Source organism: Acromyrmex echinatior, chromosome 7 (genome assembly GCF_024713525.1).
Source record: "Acromyrmex echinatior isolate Ae372 chromosome 7, ASM2471352v2, whole genome shotgun sequence".
NCBI lineage: Eukaryota > Metazoa > Arthropoda > Insecta > Hymenoptera > Formicidae > Acromyrmex > Acromyrmex echinatior.
In genome coordinates, this window is record NC_141858.1 from 3,146,109 (window position 1) to 3,162,972 (window position 16,864).

The window sequence follows — 16,864 nt, forward strand, 5'->3', positions numbered from 1 at the left end:
GAACGGATACCACCCCGAATTTTCCGCAGTTGTACGAAAAACTACGGTACCTCTACGGCAAAGTCAGGAATCTTTCCGCTCTGGAGGTCCAAAGAGACATCTGCATCCAGCGAACGAACGAGAGCATCGATGAATTCATAAATCGCTTTCTTCGAATCCAAGACGATATCATCCACACGGTTAATTCACAGAGTACCGGCATTGCTACGATCTGTTTGCAAGAACAGATGTATCAGCAAAAAGCAGTCGAAGTATTTCGCCGCAACGTAAAGACAGAAATCAGTGATCATTTATACTCATTTGAATTCACCCAATTGAACGAAGCGTTTTCGAAAGCACGAGCCTTTGAAGCAGAACTCCAGTTAAGAAAGTTGCGAACACAACGATACGAAACATCCAAAAAACCGTTCCAACCCAGAACGCACTTTCAAACCAAGGAGTGCACCTACTGCAAGAGACGAGGACATGAAGAAAAGGAGTGCCGAACAAAAGTATTCCACCAACAACGAGGCCAGCAGAATTTTCGCGAACGCCAGTCTTTCAACTGACCGCCGGACCGAGCATCGCATCATTTACGTGCAACCGATCAGGATCCGGACGAGAACCTCAGCGAAAGGTATACCAAGGACCCGGAGGGACGTACGTCAGAGCTCCCAGAATTAAGCTGAAGATACCAGGTCTTAAAGATGTCATATTTTTAGTAGATACGGGTTCCGATATATCCCTAATACACGAAATGTTTATAGATGATAAAAACTTGCCTAAAACAAATTCAATAATCGTATCTGGCGTTACAACGCATTCGATAAAAACTAAATACGGTGTAATAATTGAAATATTTGGGAAAAAACATACATTTCATGTATTAGACGATTACTCACCGGTACAACATCAGGGCATATTAGGTATCGATTTTCTCACGGCGAACAATTTTGTCTTTTCGAACGAATATTTAAAACTAAACGGAAAAGAATTCAAGCGATGCGATAAACCACTCTCTAACGACACGTATAAACAAAACGAAGTATTAGTTATATTTAAGGATGACACTGGAGCAATTACGAGGATGAACGATTTTAATAAACCCATACTGCCGACATATTTGCACTCTCAAATTAAAAGCGTCGAAGATTATTGCGAAGCACCAATTTATTCTATCACCAAAGAAACTTTAAACAATACGCGATCAGAATTATTAAAAGAAAATATTCGCCTCTTGCATCTCCCAGAACACTATAACGAAATCTGGGATATCATATTAGAATTCCACGATATTTTTACCTTACCAGGAGATCCTCTCCCACTCACTGATTTAATGCAACATGAAATCAAAACCCATGACGAAAATCCCATCCATATTAAACAATACCGTTATCCTCCGATACACCAAGAAGAAATAAAAAGACAAATTAAAGACATGCTTGCAAAAGGAATCATTCAAGAATCAGATTCACCTTATAATTCCCCTTTGTGGATCGTGCCCAAAAAGCAAGATGCTTCGGGAAAAATAAATGGAGACTAGTAATTGATTACCGAAAACTTAATGAAAAAACCATCCAAGATGCCTATCCTCTTCCGAATATTGATGAAATTCTCGATCAATTGGGCAACGCGCGCTATTTTTCCGCTTTCGATCTGGCATCGGGCTTCCATCAGATCGGAATGAATCCAAAAGACGTTCCAAAAACGGCCTTCTCTACACCAAACGGACATTATGAGTACACCCGTATGCCTTTTGGTCTAAAGAATGCGCCTCCTACCTTCCAAAGAATGATGAATAAAGGATTAAAAGGATTGATAGGTAATAATTGTTTTGTTTACATTGACGACATAATAGTTTACGGAAAAACGATCGAAGAGCACAATAAAAATTTAAGAATCTTATTCGAAAGACTTAGACAAGTAGGATTGAAACTCCAATCAGATAATGCGAATATCTCAGACCTGAACTTGAATACCTAGGACACGTCATTTCCGAACACGGTATACAGCCTAATCCTGATCGGATCGAAAAGGTCAGAACTTATTCAATTCCAAAAACTCCTAAGGAGATAAAACAATTCCTTGGACTTGTCGGTTATTATCGCAAGTTCATCAAAGATTTTTCCAAAGTAGCAAAACCTTTGACACGCCTCTTACAAAAATCCTCAATCTTCCAATGGACGAGTGAACAACAACATTCATTCAACTCTCTGAAATCAAAATTGACGTCACAACCAGTATTATCATATCCTGACTGGAATAGACCCTTCGTTTTGACCACTGACGCATCAAACGAAGCTATCAGTGCTATACTATCCCAAGGGACAATAGGCAAAGATAAGCCACTGGCTTTCACCTCCAGGACTCTTAATAAAGCCGAAACCCGATATAGTACGACGGAGAAAGAATTACTCGCAATCGTATGGGCTACTAAACATTTCAGACAATATTTATATGGAAGAAAATTCACTATCGTAACAGATCACAAACCTTTAATATGGCTCATGAACGTTAAAGATCCTAATTCGAGATTAATGAGATGGAGATTAAAGTTAGAAGAATTTGATTACGAAGTAATTTATAAATCCGGGAAAACTAACACTAACGCTGACGCACTCTCAAGAATTCCGGTCAATGCAATTGATTCCTTCGTATCGGACGAAGAAATAAGAAAAATGCTTTCAGAGATTACGGGAATTAAGAAAGAAATTAAAATTGCCTTTAGTCAAGATCCGGTTCCGGACTGGATAAATATCGATCCGAAATTCGCCTCCACAATAAACCTTCGAAATTTAATCTTACCGATTCTTCAGGATACGAATACTAATCCTGATGAATGGACATTATACTTCGTAGGACTGGTAAACTCTAAAATTCAAGACTCAATTGACGAGCTAATCGACACGTACGACTTACAGTCTAGAACGAAAATTATAATAAAAGAACGACCGCCTCAATGGTTTAAAGAAAAATTTCCAATACTAATACTTACGGACGAATTCCTACCCAAGGGAAATCCTAAATTACAAAAGCACCCATCACCTCCTTCTTCCATTCCCTCATCCTCGAAACCAAGTATTAACAAACACATAATAATAAGAAACCAGGTTGGTAGGCAGACCAACAAAACTATACTTTTTATTGAAACTCCTCCTGAGATCACGAGAGAAAACGAAATATACATATCACCTCATGCCACTCACAGACAAATGAGTATTAGATTGCATGACTTTCTAACCGAGGACGATCATCATGTTAACGTAGTACATGACCAGAAAGAGATCAATAAATTAATTTCGGTAATTGACGAATATTATCTCGGAGATAAATTATGTATTCACATTTCCCAATATCTCACAGAAATAACGAACAAAAAGGAAATTATATCAGACGCTCATTCTGGTATATTAGGCGGACATTACTCCGTCGAAAAAACACTTCAAAAAATCAGGCAAAAGGCCTAACATAACTATCGATGTTAAAGAATTCATTGATAAATGTGAAAAATGTCAGTACAATAAACCTGGTGCACAGAAACCTTATCTCTACGCCTCTCCCGACATTCCTCGAATGCCCAACGAAAAGATATCCATTGATATCATGGGGCCTTTCGAAGTTACAAATAAAGGAAACCGATATATCCTTGTCACTCAAGATTACCTTACTCGATATATCCTAGTAGAACCGCTTATAGATAAATCGACTGCAGCAATTATTAGGGCACTATGGTGCTCCTGGCTGAGATACTTCGGTAAACCTAAGGAGATACTATCCGATAACGCCCTTGAATTCACGTCTAATGAATTTAAAACGCTTTGCGATAGGCTTAACATTAAACACGTACTTACCTCGGTATATCACCCGCAGTCTAATGGGAAAAACGAGAAGTCGCATTTAATACTTGCCGAATATATAAGGCATTATATTAAAGAACAAGAGCAATGGGATAGTATTCTGCCCCAAGCTATGCTCACTTATAATTGCACAATTAATAAAAACACAGGTTATACATCTTACGAATTACAATTCGGGAGAGAGCCCAATCACATCTTCAGTGAAGAAGATGAGCGATTGACTCTCCAAAATCAAATCGAAAACTTGCATATTCAACATGAAAATAAGTTGGAAGAAGCGCGCAGGAGCATACGCGACTATCAAAATTCCAACCTTCCTATCAAAACTTATACGCCGATAGAAAATAATGACTTGGTGCTCGTAAGAAACTTCAACGCCAAATCGTTTGAGGCACGGTGGAAAGGTCCTTTCCCTGTTGTCCGACACGATAAACACATAACTTACCACGTTAGGGAAAACGGTGAAATTAAACAATACCATCGAAGTGATATAAAATCATTTATTCCAGGCGATGGATTATCTGAAATGGATCGTCCCGATACTTCTCCTTTTGATACTTCAGGGTCATCCTATTAACAGCGCAGAAAAATATTCAATTACTCAACTAGACAACGATGAAGTAATTTACCTCGAAACTCTAAGCAAGATAAAATTATATCACGAGCAGTGGAAGATAGTTGTAGGATATAACCTAAACGATTTAGAAGATAATTACCATATACTTAAGAACACATATAAGGAATTATTAAAGACATGTTTTCGAAAGCTTGATAATCAAAACTGGATTTGTTCTTCCAGAAAACGAATTATAAAGCGAATAAATCAATTCGAAGAAATAGCGAATGATTTAGAAAATGTATTGTATCTAGCAGGACTCAGAACAAAAACAAGAACTAAACGCGGTTTATTTGACTTCATAGGTGAAGTAAGTAAAACTCTATTTGGAACTCTGTCCGATTCCGATGCGAACTATTATAACAGCGAATTAGATAAATTATATACCGATCAGAAAAATGTTATCCAGTACGTTAAAAATCAAACTAGTATCATACTTAAAACTTTACATAACGAAAAAATTGTCGATGTAACTTCAAACGCGATAAGTCGCATAAACGATCAGTTTAACCGCCTCAGAAACTTGTCTCAGATCATTGAAGCAAATATTTGGATAGATGAATCCTTATTAGATTTAGACGACGAATTAAGAAAATTAATTGATGAAATTAGAAAAGCAGAAGAACTTATTACTAACGGAAGACACGGAACTATCAAGCCATACGTTTTATCACCCAGGGATTTATTCAACGCTTTGAGGCAACATAAACATGTAGATAATTTCCCGTATCCTTAGAGGAGACGCAATACATTACTCTAATAGATATAAGCGAAATATCGATAGCATTAATAGAAAAACGATTGCTGATTCAATTGATAATTCCGTTAATAGAAGACAAATTCTTAGAACTAACTAAAGTAATATCCCTTCCTAGGCACGGATGGTTAAAACAATCCATAGTAGACACCACTCAAAAACTTATTCTATTAGATCCATTTAGAACTACGTTTATGTCTATTAGCGAATTAGAATTAAGCTCCGCAAAGAAACTCGGAAAATATCAACTATTAAAGCGGACATATCCCGATTATAAAATGGGTATAAAAGATAATTGTCTTACTGAAATAATTACAAAACGCGATACAGAAAAATGTACAACAAAGTATATGCAAATTCAAAATACATTATGGATCCAACTTCATACGAATCAAGATTGGATAGGAATTGCACCTAGAGAAGAAGCTTTGCATATACTCTGTTCCGATAAAACACCTCGAAATGTACGAGTATACCAAAATTTTATACTTCACTTAGAACCAGATTGCACAGCAATTTCCGAAACTGCAACTTTGAAACCCGAAAACTTATTTAAAGACGAAATTGAAATTCACAACACAATTCATTTAATAGATAAAATATCAATCAATAAAACGTTAGAAAAACATCAACTGACTGACATACCAATGGACTTAATAAGAGAAACTCATATTAATCCAGAGCATCTACAAACCTTAGGCAAAACAATAGACGAATTAGATAATTTAGCAGACCGAATATCACAGCATAAAAGAACTATGACTTGGAAGGAAACATTCAAGCATTATCTCCATTTAACCGGATACATAGCCCTTGGCTCTATCCTTTTCATATTCCTCTATAAGATTGGACTATTTTCAAGTATAATTAATTTACTCAAGCAACTACTCGGAAATTGTTACAACCAATGTAGCTTTGGAAATCACGCTCCAACGCAACACGCCCATTATACCGCTTACTCTGCTCAACCCCCAAATCTCGAGTTACAATCAGGCGTATTAGAACGTTTGATTAACTATAAAATTTGATTACATTCCAAATTTCTTTATAAGGGGGAAGGTGTGACCATAGTCCACCAACCTACCTTAGGACTTTGCCTCTAAGAATAGAAGTGAGACTTTAGAATAAGATTAGACTCTATTGGAACCTTATAAAAGAAAACCCTCAGACTGCAGAGGCAGTCTTCGATATATTGCGAGAGTAGTTACGTCTCTAAAAATTTTCCAAGTGACAATTGTAAAAAAAAGAAAAGAGAATACAATAAAGATAATTTTTTATTTTGAAATTGTTATCACAAATCTTACAATATAAAGGCTTTTTGATTAATTATAAAATTATATTGACATCATCCTTTTAATTATATTAATCATCCTTATAATTATATTAATCGCACTTTTGCGATTTGATTGATTATCAGAATTTTCTTTCGGATGATAATTATAAAAAAAACATTTCACAGAAAATACTGATCGACGTAACATTATTACAGAAACATGATTTTTTTTGGATTTTTTCTAAAGGTAAATTAAAACGTTTAGAAATGCACATATAATTTCAATAATTAAATAAAAATATATTTAGCCTGTAATATATGTTTGTTAACAATGTCACTTATTTAAAAAAAAAAATTATGAAAAAAGAAAAAAGGAATTGATCATGAGATCTTTAACATTCAGATCTCGCATCTTACGCGTGAGACCACGCCGAGGTCTTGCAAATCTTTTCTATGAACGTGATACATAAGGCTCATGGAAAATCATAGAAATATCCTGTAAATTATTGTGTTTTGAAATTATTTTTGTTATTATACAGAAATTGGAGGGATATAGGATTAGCATAATTTATTAAAACTTATATGTTATCTATAATATTCCTTCTCCTCTTAATTATACACATTGAGCGGCCGAAATTTTCTAGAAAGCATTTTCGGTCGCTCGAAACAAGCAACCGTAGAGAGATGGGGAGGGGAGGGGAGGAGAGAAGAGGAGAAGAGAAGAGAGGAGAGGAGAGGAGAGGAGAGGAGAGGAGAGGAGAGGAGAGGAGAGGAGAGGAGAGGAGAGGAGAGGAGAGGAGAGGAGAGGAGAGGAGAGGAGAGGAGAGGAGAGGAGAGGAGAGGAGAGGAGTGGAGAGGAGAGAGAGAGTAGAGGAGGGCGGGAGGGAGAGGGGGGAGGAGAGAGAGAGAGAGAGAGAGAGAGAGAGAGAGAGAGAGAGACTCTGAAGGATAGACTCGCTGTTTCGTTCGACAACCCCAGCTCGGCATGCGGAGTCTCACCGATTACAATCGGAGTTTCCATCCTTTTTTGTTTTTTCTCTGTCTCACTCTGTCGTACTTCTGTTTCAATAATTCGTTCTACAATTCAAGAATGTGATTTCTATCGATTCTGGCATCATCGTCGATGTAGCAAGGACGCACGATTCCTTCTCTAAACAACGATCCTGATATATATTTCTATATATACAAAAATATATTATTATGGCGTTTCCGGCTGATAATATATTGCTGGTTTATTTACAATGGTTCAATCCATTTCTATAGTTGAATAGCAATACTACTTCGTTTGCGCGCGACCGATAGGAGGAATGGCGCTTCTTACTAAGACTCGACATCCGAGTCAAAAATGTGCTGTATACAATAATTTCAGACCTTGCATAAGTAGCTGGCGATTTACAGAAAATCTCAAAGAACAATACTATGCTTGCAGAAACGAGTTACGAGCTTTAGTATAAGAGTAAAGTGTATTCGAAAATTTCATTTATATGCTACGTCTGCTACGAGATTGCCGCTTGTCGTTCCGACATCCGAGCAGAAAGAAAGCTCAACCGAAACATACATCGCGTTCCGAACCTTGATATATGCATGTGTAAATAATTCAGTAAATAAAGTTTAGACATGTGTTGTATATATGACACGCACACACGTGCGCGCGCGCGCGCACACGCATACATACGCACACGCGTGTGTATTTATGCTATTATATATTATATATATATATATATATATATATACACATACATACATACATACATACATACATACATACATACATACATACATACATACATACATACATATATATATATTAGGTGTTGGAATTAATTCGTAGCGTTTTACAAGTGATGGGAAGTACTTTCATTAATGTATTTTTTAATGCTCATGTGAAATAAATAACATTCTTTCATTAAAAACGCTACGAATTAATTCCAACACCTAATATATGTTATTTTATATATATGCATCAATAATTTACTAAATAAAATGTATGTAAAAGACCAGTATAATTAAAATAATTATCTTCATTTGTATTCATATGTAAATAATATGGTATGTTTCTTGTTTAGGAAGAAATTATTTCAACAAAATTGAAATAACTAATATCATATTTATTTTATTATTTTTCCTCTCAAAAGAAAAAACTTTGACCAGGGCACGTTTATTGATATGGGCCTGAGTAGATCGATAATTCAGATCATTTCATGGTTCAGCGACGCACTTTTCATGACAGCGCCACTGTCGGAATATCGCGGAACTAAAATACTGCTCAGTTTCATGGCTTCACTCGTAATATACAAACGAAATTTTTGGATGCACCTTTCTCTTAAACTAAAACTCCTACCGCGTTTCTAAAAACATGGGATTGTTCGTTTAGGTTTTCCGCAATACGCTAGCTACTTTTCATGAACGTGCAAGATCTGAAACTCTTATATGCAACACATATTGTGATGTGTTAACTACAGAACCCGATAACAAAACTGTAAGTCTTTAATTTTTTTTCGTTTTTCGTATTCAAATGTAGCTGGCGCTTTGCGTTGTTGTCGATACTTTAATTGTGGAGAAGGATTTTTCAGTCCTTAAACACAGTTATGAGAAAGGTGCTTTTAAAATTTAATGATAAAATAGGACACTCCAGCATCCCCTTAAAATGCAATTATAAGTTTCATTACGACGTAAAAATTAGGTACATAATAAAATAAGGAATAATATTTTGTTAACAATAAACATAAATAATATAAATTAAAAGAAAATCTGATGAGCAAAGCTGGTTAATTATATGCATACTTGTAATGATAAATTTTTATACACAAAAATTTAAACAATGTTTAGAGTTTCAATCCGAAATATTTTGTTTATTTACAGAACAATATAACTATGCAATTTTCTGAAAAGTGTCTAAAGCTGAAACTCTATCGAATGATATAAATGTCAATTTAAAAAAAAATAGTATATACAATATGCATTTCAGCTAAAAATATAATATTACTTTCCTTTTATAACTATTGCATCAATGAAACTTTATATAATACATCTTGAATATTTAAAGAATTCATATAAAAAAGTTAAGATTTTTGCAATTATCTTATTATATACATATATATATTATATATTTTCATATTATATATTTCCATACATCTACATTAGCGCACAGATAAAAAATACTGTTTTTTAATAGAATTATATTTTATACCATTTTAAACCATCGATATATTAGGAGTACAAATTAGTTCGGCTAATTTTTTTGTGTTCAAAAATGCATTTATTTCAAAACAAAATGAATAAACAGATTAATTAAAGTATTGTCCATCGCTGGCTACTACTTTTCCCCATCTCTCAGGCAATTTTCGAATTCCATCTCGAAAAAATGACTCGTCTTTGGAGGCGATCCAATTTTCGAGCCAATTTTCGATTTCTGCGAAAAAAGTGAACCGATGACTTGCCAAATCGTGCTGCATCCTTCGGAACAACTAATAATCAAAAGGAGCAATGTCCGGAGAATACGGCGGGTGCGGTAAAACATCCCATTTGAGCGTTTCCAAATATTTTTTTACGACTTTAGCGACATGAGGCCGAGCGTTGTCATGAAGAAAAATAACTTTATCATGTCTTTGCTCGTATTCCGGCCATTTTTTTCGCAATGCACGGCTCAAACGAATCAATTGTAGCCGATACCGATCGCCCGTAATGGAATCGCTAGGTTTCAGCAGCTCATAGTAAACAACACCTTTTGGTCCCACCAGATACAGAGCATGATCTTCAAACCATGAATGTTCGGCTTTGGTGTTGATGTTGAGGTCGATGGACCGGGCTTAGCGTAGTATTTTTTCTTCTTGGGGTTGTCGTAGAATATCCATTTCTCATCTCCAGTCACAATCCGATGCAAAAAACCTTTTCTTTATTATTTTTGAATCAGCTGTTCGCAAGTGAAAAATCGCCTTTCAACGTCTCTCGGTTACAGTTCATAAGGCACCCAATTTCCTTGTTTTTGAATTATTCCCATGGCTCTCAATCGTGCAGAAACGGCTTGTTGAGTTACTCCCAATGATTCTGCAAGCTCCTCTTGTGTTTGACTCTGATCTTCTTCGAGTAATGCCTCTAATTCTTTGTCTTCGAATTTTTTTGGCTGTCCAGTGCGAGGCTTGTCTTCAACGCTGAAATCTCCATCCTTGAAACGTCGAAACCATTTCCTATATGATTTATCAGTTGGAGCAGTGTCACCATAAACTTCGACAAGCATTCGATGGGCTTCAGCTACACTTTTCTTTCAATTAAAGCAAAAAATTAGAACCTCCCGCAAATGCTGCTTGGTTAACACAAAATTCGACATTTCAAATACAGTAAAAATCAAGGTTTTTGTATGAAACTCAAAGCGATATAAACTGAATATTACAGATGTCTAACTTCTCTGAAAACGCCAAAATCAGTTGTCACTATGAACTATTCACAACAGCCAGAGCCAGCTTTTGGGAAATTAACTAATTTGTACTCCCAATATGTTTTAATTTTTGTATTTTGTACATATATGAGTTAAATGTAGACTATAATTATATGTATTATATGTATATTTACGTTTACAAAATTTTTCTTTTGCTGCTTTTAGCTAGCTGCTAAAGTCTAAATAGAGTATTAACATTTGATATTGATATGCGTGCGTGCGTGCGTGTACATATACAAGGTATCTCAGCATATATTAAGTTGTTCGGAAAGTTCGTTTCAAATTTGGTTAGCCCAAAATTGTATGTACATCTTCGTTAAAAATAAACGAAATTTAATTTTAGAAAAAAGGTTTTGAAACTCAAAACTTTTATTTTCAAAGCTCACTATATTTCTTGAGTTTTGTAATTTTGATATATACAAAACTACGAATTGAAGAAAATGAAAAAAATTTTTTTCACTTTGTAGATCTGTCACGTGCCCAAAATAAATTTGCAAAAATTTTTCGCTACTGTCAGGAAAATTTGAAGTTTCGCTACAAAACTGTTTCTTTTTAATATTCCTACAATTTTTTTATTTTAAATAAAAAGAATTAAATAAAAAAAAACAATCTGACTTCGATTGACCATTACTCCGATACAAAAATCATCGTATCGTAATTAAAAAACCAAATCTAAAACTGCTCTATCGAGAGATATAAATGCCAATTTAAAAAAAAAATAGAATATATTAGGTGTTGGAATTAATTCGTAGCGTTTTACAAGTGATGGGAAGTACTTTCATTAATGTATTTTTTAATGCTCATGTGAAATAAATAACATTCTTTCATTAAAAAACGCTACGAATTAATTCCAACACCTAATATAATATATGCATTTGACCTAAAAATATAATATTACTTTCCTTCTATTGCGCAATGATTACAATAAAAGTACAGTCATATCATTAACTCAAATTTATATATTAGGTGTTGGAATTAATTCGTAGCGTTTTTTAATGAAAGAATGTTATTTATTTCACATGAACATTAAAAAATACATTAATGAAAGTACTTCCCATCACTTGTAAAACGCTACGAATTAATTCCAACACCTAATATATTGTATTTTTTTAATAAAATTGACAATTGTACTATTCAGTAGAGGACAGTTTTAGCATTAGAAATCTGTATCTTTAATTGCGATACGATGATTTAACGCAATTATGAGTCAGAATCTTCCTCTTTATTTAACCCACGAGTAATTCATAATAAAAAATTGTAGAAACACTTTTTAAAAACGAATTTTTAAGGAAAACTTTGAGCTTCCACTACATAGATAGATGAAAACTTTGCAATAAATATATTCTGTATATAATTTTGAGTTAATAAAATTTGAAATGAATTTTCTGAACAACTTTAATATTATTTAACAGACAATTAATTGCGGAAGCATATTATATAAATACAATGGAAAAAAGAAAAAAATGTTATATGAGATTTCCTTAGAAATGCCTTAAAAGCAAGACTCGGTAAACTAACTGATACGATTTATTTAAAATAAAAAATATAAAATAAGTTCCAGAAACTTATTTAAAATATAGAATCGTAGGAGTCGATAAAATCACTTATACGAATTATTTGAAATAAAAAATATAAAATATGTTCCAAAAACTTATTTAAAATATTAAATGAGGAATAGGTCATAGAAATTATTTAAAACATAAAATAAGAAATAGAGTCCAAAAATGCATTTATTTATTTAAAATATGGAATAATTTTTATTTAAAATAACTTGTCTTTTATTTTATTATTAGGTGTTGGAATTAATTCGTAGCGTTTTTTTAATGAAAGAATGTTATTTATTTCACATGAGCATTAAAAAATACATTAATGAAAGTACTTCCCATCACTTTCTACTACTTTTGACCATCTTTCGGGCAGTGAATGAATACCGCGTCGGAAGAACTGTTCATCTTTAGATGAAATCCAGGAATCGAACCATTTTGTACAATCTTCGTAAGATGTGAACTTCTGCTCGCACAAGCTATGAGCTAATGATCGAAACAAGTGGTAGTCGCTAGGTGCAATATCAGGAGAATACGGCGGGTGCGGTAGCACTTCCCATTTAAGTGTTTCCAGGTATGTTTTTACCGGTTTTGCAACGTGTGGGCGAGCATTGTCGTGCAGCAAGATGACTTTATCGTGTCTTTCGAAGTATTCCGACCGTTTTTGCTTCAATGCACGGCTCAAGCGCATCAGTTGCCGTCGGTAGAGATCTCCAGTAACGGTTTCATGCGGTTTTAGCAGTTCGTAGTATATGACACCCTTCTGATCCCACCAAATACAGAGCAGGAGCTTTGAGCCATGGATATTGGGCTTTGCCACTGATGTTGATGGTTCGCCGGGCTTAACCCATGACTTTCTGCGCTTTGGATTGTCATAATGGATCCACTTTTCGTCACCGGTAACAATCCGATGCAAAAAACCTTTTCTTTTCTGCCGTTGAAGCAGCAGTTCGCACGTGAGAAAACGTCTCTCAATATCCCTTGGTTTCAATTCATATGGGACCCAATGTCCTTCCTTCTGGATCATGCCCAAACTTTTAAGACGTTTTCCTATTGTTGAGAAGTCAACTTCCAATGACGTAGATAATTCTTTAAGTGTTTGACATGAGTTTTCATTGAGCAGTGCCTGCAAATCGTTATCTTCAAATTTTTTCGGCTGACCAGGTCGCTCCTTGTCATCCAAGTCGAAATCACCAGCTTTAAAACGTGCAAACCACTTCCTACACGTTTGCTCAGCCAGAGCATGTTCACTATACACATCCACTAAAATACGATGAGCTTCAGCTGCACTTTTGTTCATATTAAAGTAATGAAGCAAAACTCCCCGCAAAAACACTTTATCTGGCACAAATTTTGACATATTCAATGAATTATACAGTATTGTTATTTATGATTTCAAGAAAGGTTATGTACGGCAAATGACGTCCTATGATAGATGTTTACAATGTATACAGAACTATAGGTAACAACGAAATAGTGTACTGCTTGTGCCATCTCTTGTAAAACGCTACGAATTAATTCCAACACCTAATATATTAAAATATTTTTTATTTAAATACTATTTGAAACGTTTATTTAAAGTTAAATTACATATTTCTTACTTTATATTTTAAATAAGTTTCCGAAATCCATTTTTTACTTAAAGTAAAAAATAGCTTTCGAAAACCTATTTAAAATAAAAGACAAGTTATTTTAAATAAAAATTATTCCATATTTTAAATAAATAAATGCATTTTTGGACCCTATTTCTTATTTTATGTTTTAAATAATTTCTTATGACCTATTCTTCATTTAATATTTTAAATAAGTTTTTGGAATCTATTTTATATTTTTTATTTCAAATAATTCGTATAAGTGATTTTACCGACTCCTACGATTCTATATTTTAAATAAGTTTCTGGAACTTATTTTATATTTTTTATTTTAAATAAATCGTATCAGTTAGTTTAGTCTTGCCGAGTCTTGCTTTTAAGGCATTTCTAAGGAAACCTCATATAACATTTTTTTTCTTTTTTCCATGTGTTGTATTTATATAATATGCTTCCGCAATTAATTGTCTGTTAAATAATATTAAAGTTGTTCAGAAAATTCATTTCAAATTTTATTAACTCAAAATTATATACAGAATATATTTATTGCAAAGTTTTCATCTATCTGTAGTGAAAGTTTTCCTTAAAAATTCGTTTTTAAAAAGTGTTTTTACGATTTTTTTATTCTGAATTACTCGCGGGTTAAATAAAAAGGAAGATTCTGACTCATAATTGCGTTACAAATCATCGTATTGCAATTAAAGATACAGATTTCTAATGCTAAAACTGTCCTCTACTGAATGGTATAATTGCCAATTTTATTTAAAAAATACAATATATATAAATTTGAGTTAATAATATGACTGTACTTTTGTAATCATTGCACAATAGTTATAGAAGGAAAGTAATATTATATTTTTAGCTCAAATGCATATGTATTCTATTTTTTTTTTAATTGGCATTTATATCACTCGATAGAACAGCTTCAGATATTTATCTGATTTTTTAATTATGATACGATGATTTTTGTGTCGGAATAATGAGCAGTCAAAGTCAGATTGTTTTTTTTTATTTAATTCTTCTTATTTAAAATAAAATAATTGTAGAAATATTTAAAAAAAACAGTTTTGTAACGAAAATTTCAAATTTTCCCGATAGATAGCGAAAAATTTTCACAAATTTATTTTTGGCACGTGACAGATCTATAAAGTGAGAAAAATTTTTTTCATTTTCTTCAATTCATAGTTTTGTATGTATCAAAATTACAAAATTCATGAAATATAGTAAGCTTTGAAAGTAGAAGTTTCGAGCTTCAAAATCTTTTTTCTAAATTTAAATTTTTATTTTTAACGAAGATGTACGTACAATTTTGGGTTAATCAAATTTGAAACGAACTTTCCGAACAACTTAATATATGCTGAGATGCCTTGTATATGTACACGCACGCACGCACGCAAATCAATATCAAATGTTAATACTCTATCTAGACTTTAGCAGCTAGCTACAGCAAAAGAAAAATTGCGTAAACGTAAATATACATATAATACATATAATTATAGCCTACGTTTAGCTCATATATATATATATAATATGAAAATTAAAAAATGTATCGATGGTTTAGAATGTGTATAAAATATAATTCTATTAAAAAACAATATTTTTTATCTGTGCGCTAATGTAGATGTATGGAAATATATATATATATATATATATATATATATATGTGTGTGTATATATTGTACATATATATATATATATATATAAAATAAGATAATTGCAAAAATCTTAACTTTTTTATATGAGTTCTTTAAATATTCAAGATGTATTATGTAAAATTTCATTGATGCAACAATCATAGAAGGAAAGTAATATTATATTTTTAATTGAAATGTATATTGTATATACTATTTTTTTTTAAATTGACATTTATATCATTCGATAGAGTTTCAGCTTTAGACACTTTTCAGAAAATTGCATGGTTATATTGTTTTGTAAATAAACAAAATATTTAGGATTGAAACTCTCAACATTGCTTAAATTTTTGTGTATAAAAATTTATTATTACAAACATGCATATAATTAACCAGCTTTGCTCATCAGCTCTTCTTTTAATTTATATTATTGTTAACAAAATATTGTTCCTTATTTTATTAAACACCTAATTTTTGCGTCGCAATGAAACTTATATTTGCATTTTAAATACTTAAAGAACTTATATAAAAAAAGTTTAGATTAATTTTGTCATTTTATGCTTTTCAAATTTTAGTAATAAGAAAATAATAACAAATAAAGTAAATAAATTATAAGAATGTATTTAATAAAAATGAAATGCTTGAAGTACAATTTAATTCATATGTATATAGCTTATTTAAAATATAAATTTTAACACATTTGTAAAATATTAACACATTTGTAAAAATATAATACAACGTTAATGTTAATACTTTTAAGCGAAAAAACATTATGCGCATGTTAAATTGCAGAGATGAATATTTCTGATGCACAATTTTTGAATGCACGATTATTTGAAACGAGTATCAATTTATTATCTGGAGTTGAAAAGTGGACGTATTATCCTCAGAAAAGACGTATTACTCTCAGAGCTATGCAGTTTACATCCACTTTAGGGGTTGTAAACAAGGGGCTGTAGTGCGCGGCAGCATTTTGCGGTTACAGGTTTTAGGCTGGCATATCCTCTCTCAGATTTCTCTTTGGTGATACATGGCAGAAATCTTCTCATGACAGAAGTCTTCTCTCTACAGATTACAAAGTTACGTTCGATATTTCTTGATACTAGAAAACGAGTGTCTCACGTGAAAAGGCACCTTGATACGTAGAAAGATAAAGCTAAATCAGCCTTATGGAAGTTTTCTT

General features: G+C 32.9%; 1 protein-coding gene across 1 annotated transcript; it reads left to right on the forward strand.

Annotated features, from left to right (window-relative positions):
* The first annotated feature begins 5,403 nt into the window (after positions 1-5,403).
* On the forward strand, positions 5,404-6,494 carry LOC147908986 (uncharacterized). The gene has a single exon (XM_087407747.1). The coding sequence runs from the start codon at positions 5,404-5,406 to the stop codon at positions 6,235-6,237; it is 834 nt and encodes a 277-aa protein (XP_087263873.1). The 3' UTR covers positions 6,238-6,494.
* The last annotated feature ends 10,370 nt before the right edge of the window (positions 6,495-16,864 follow it).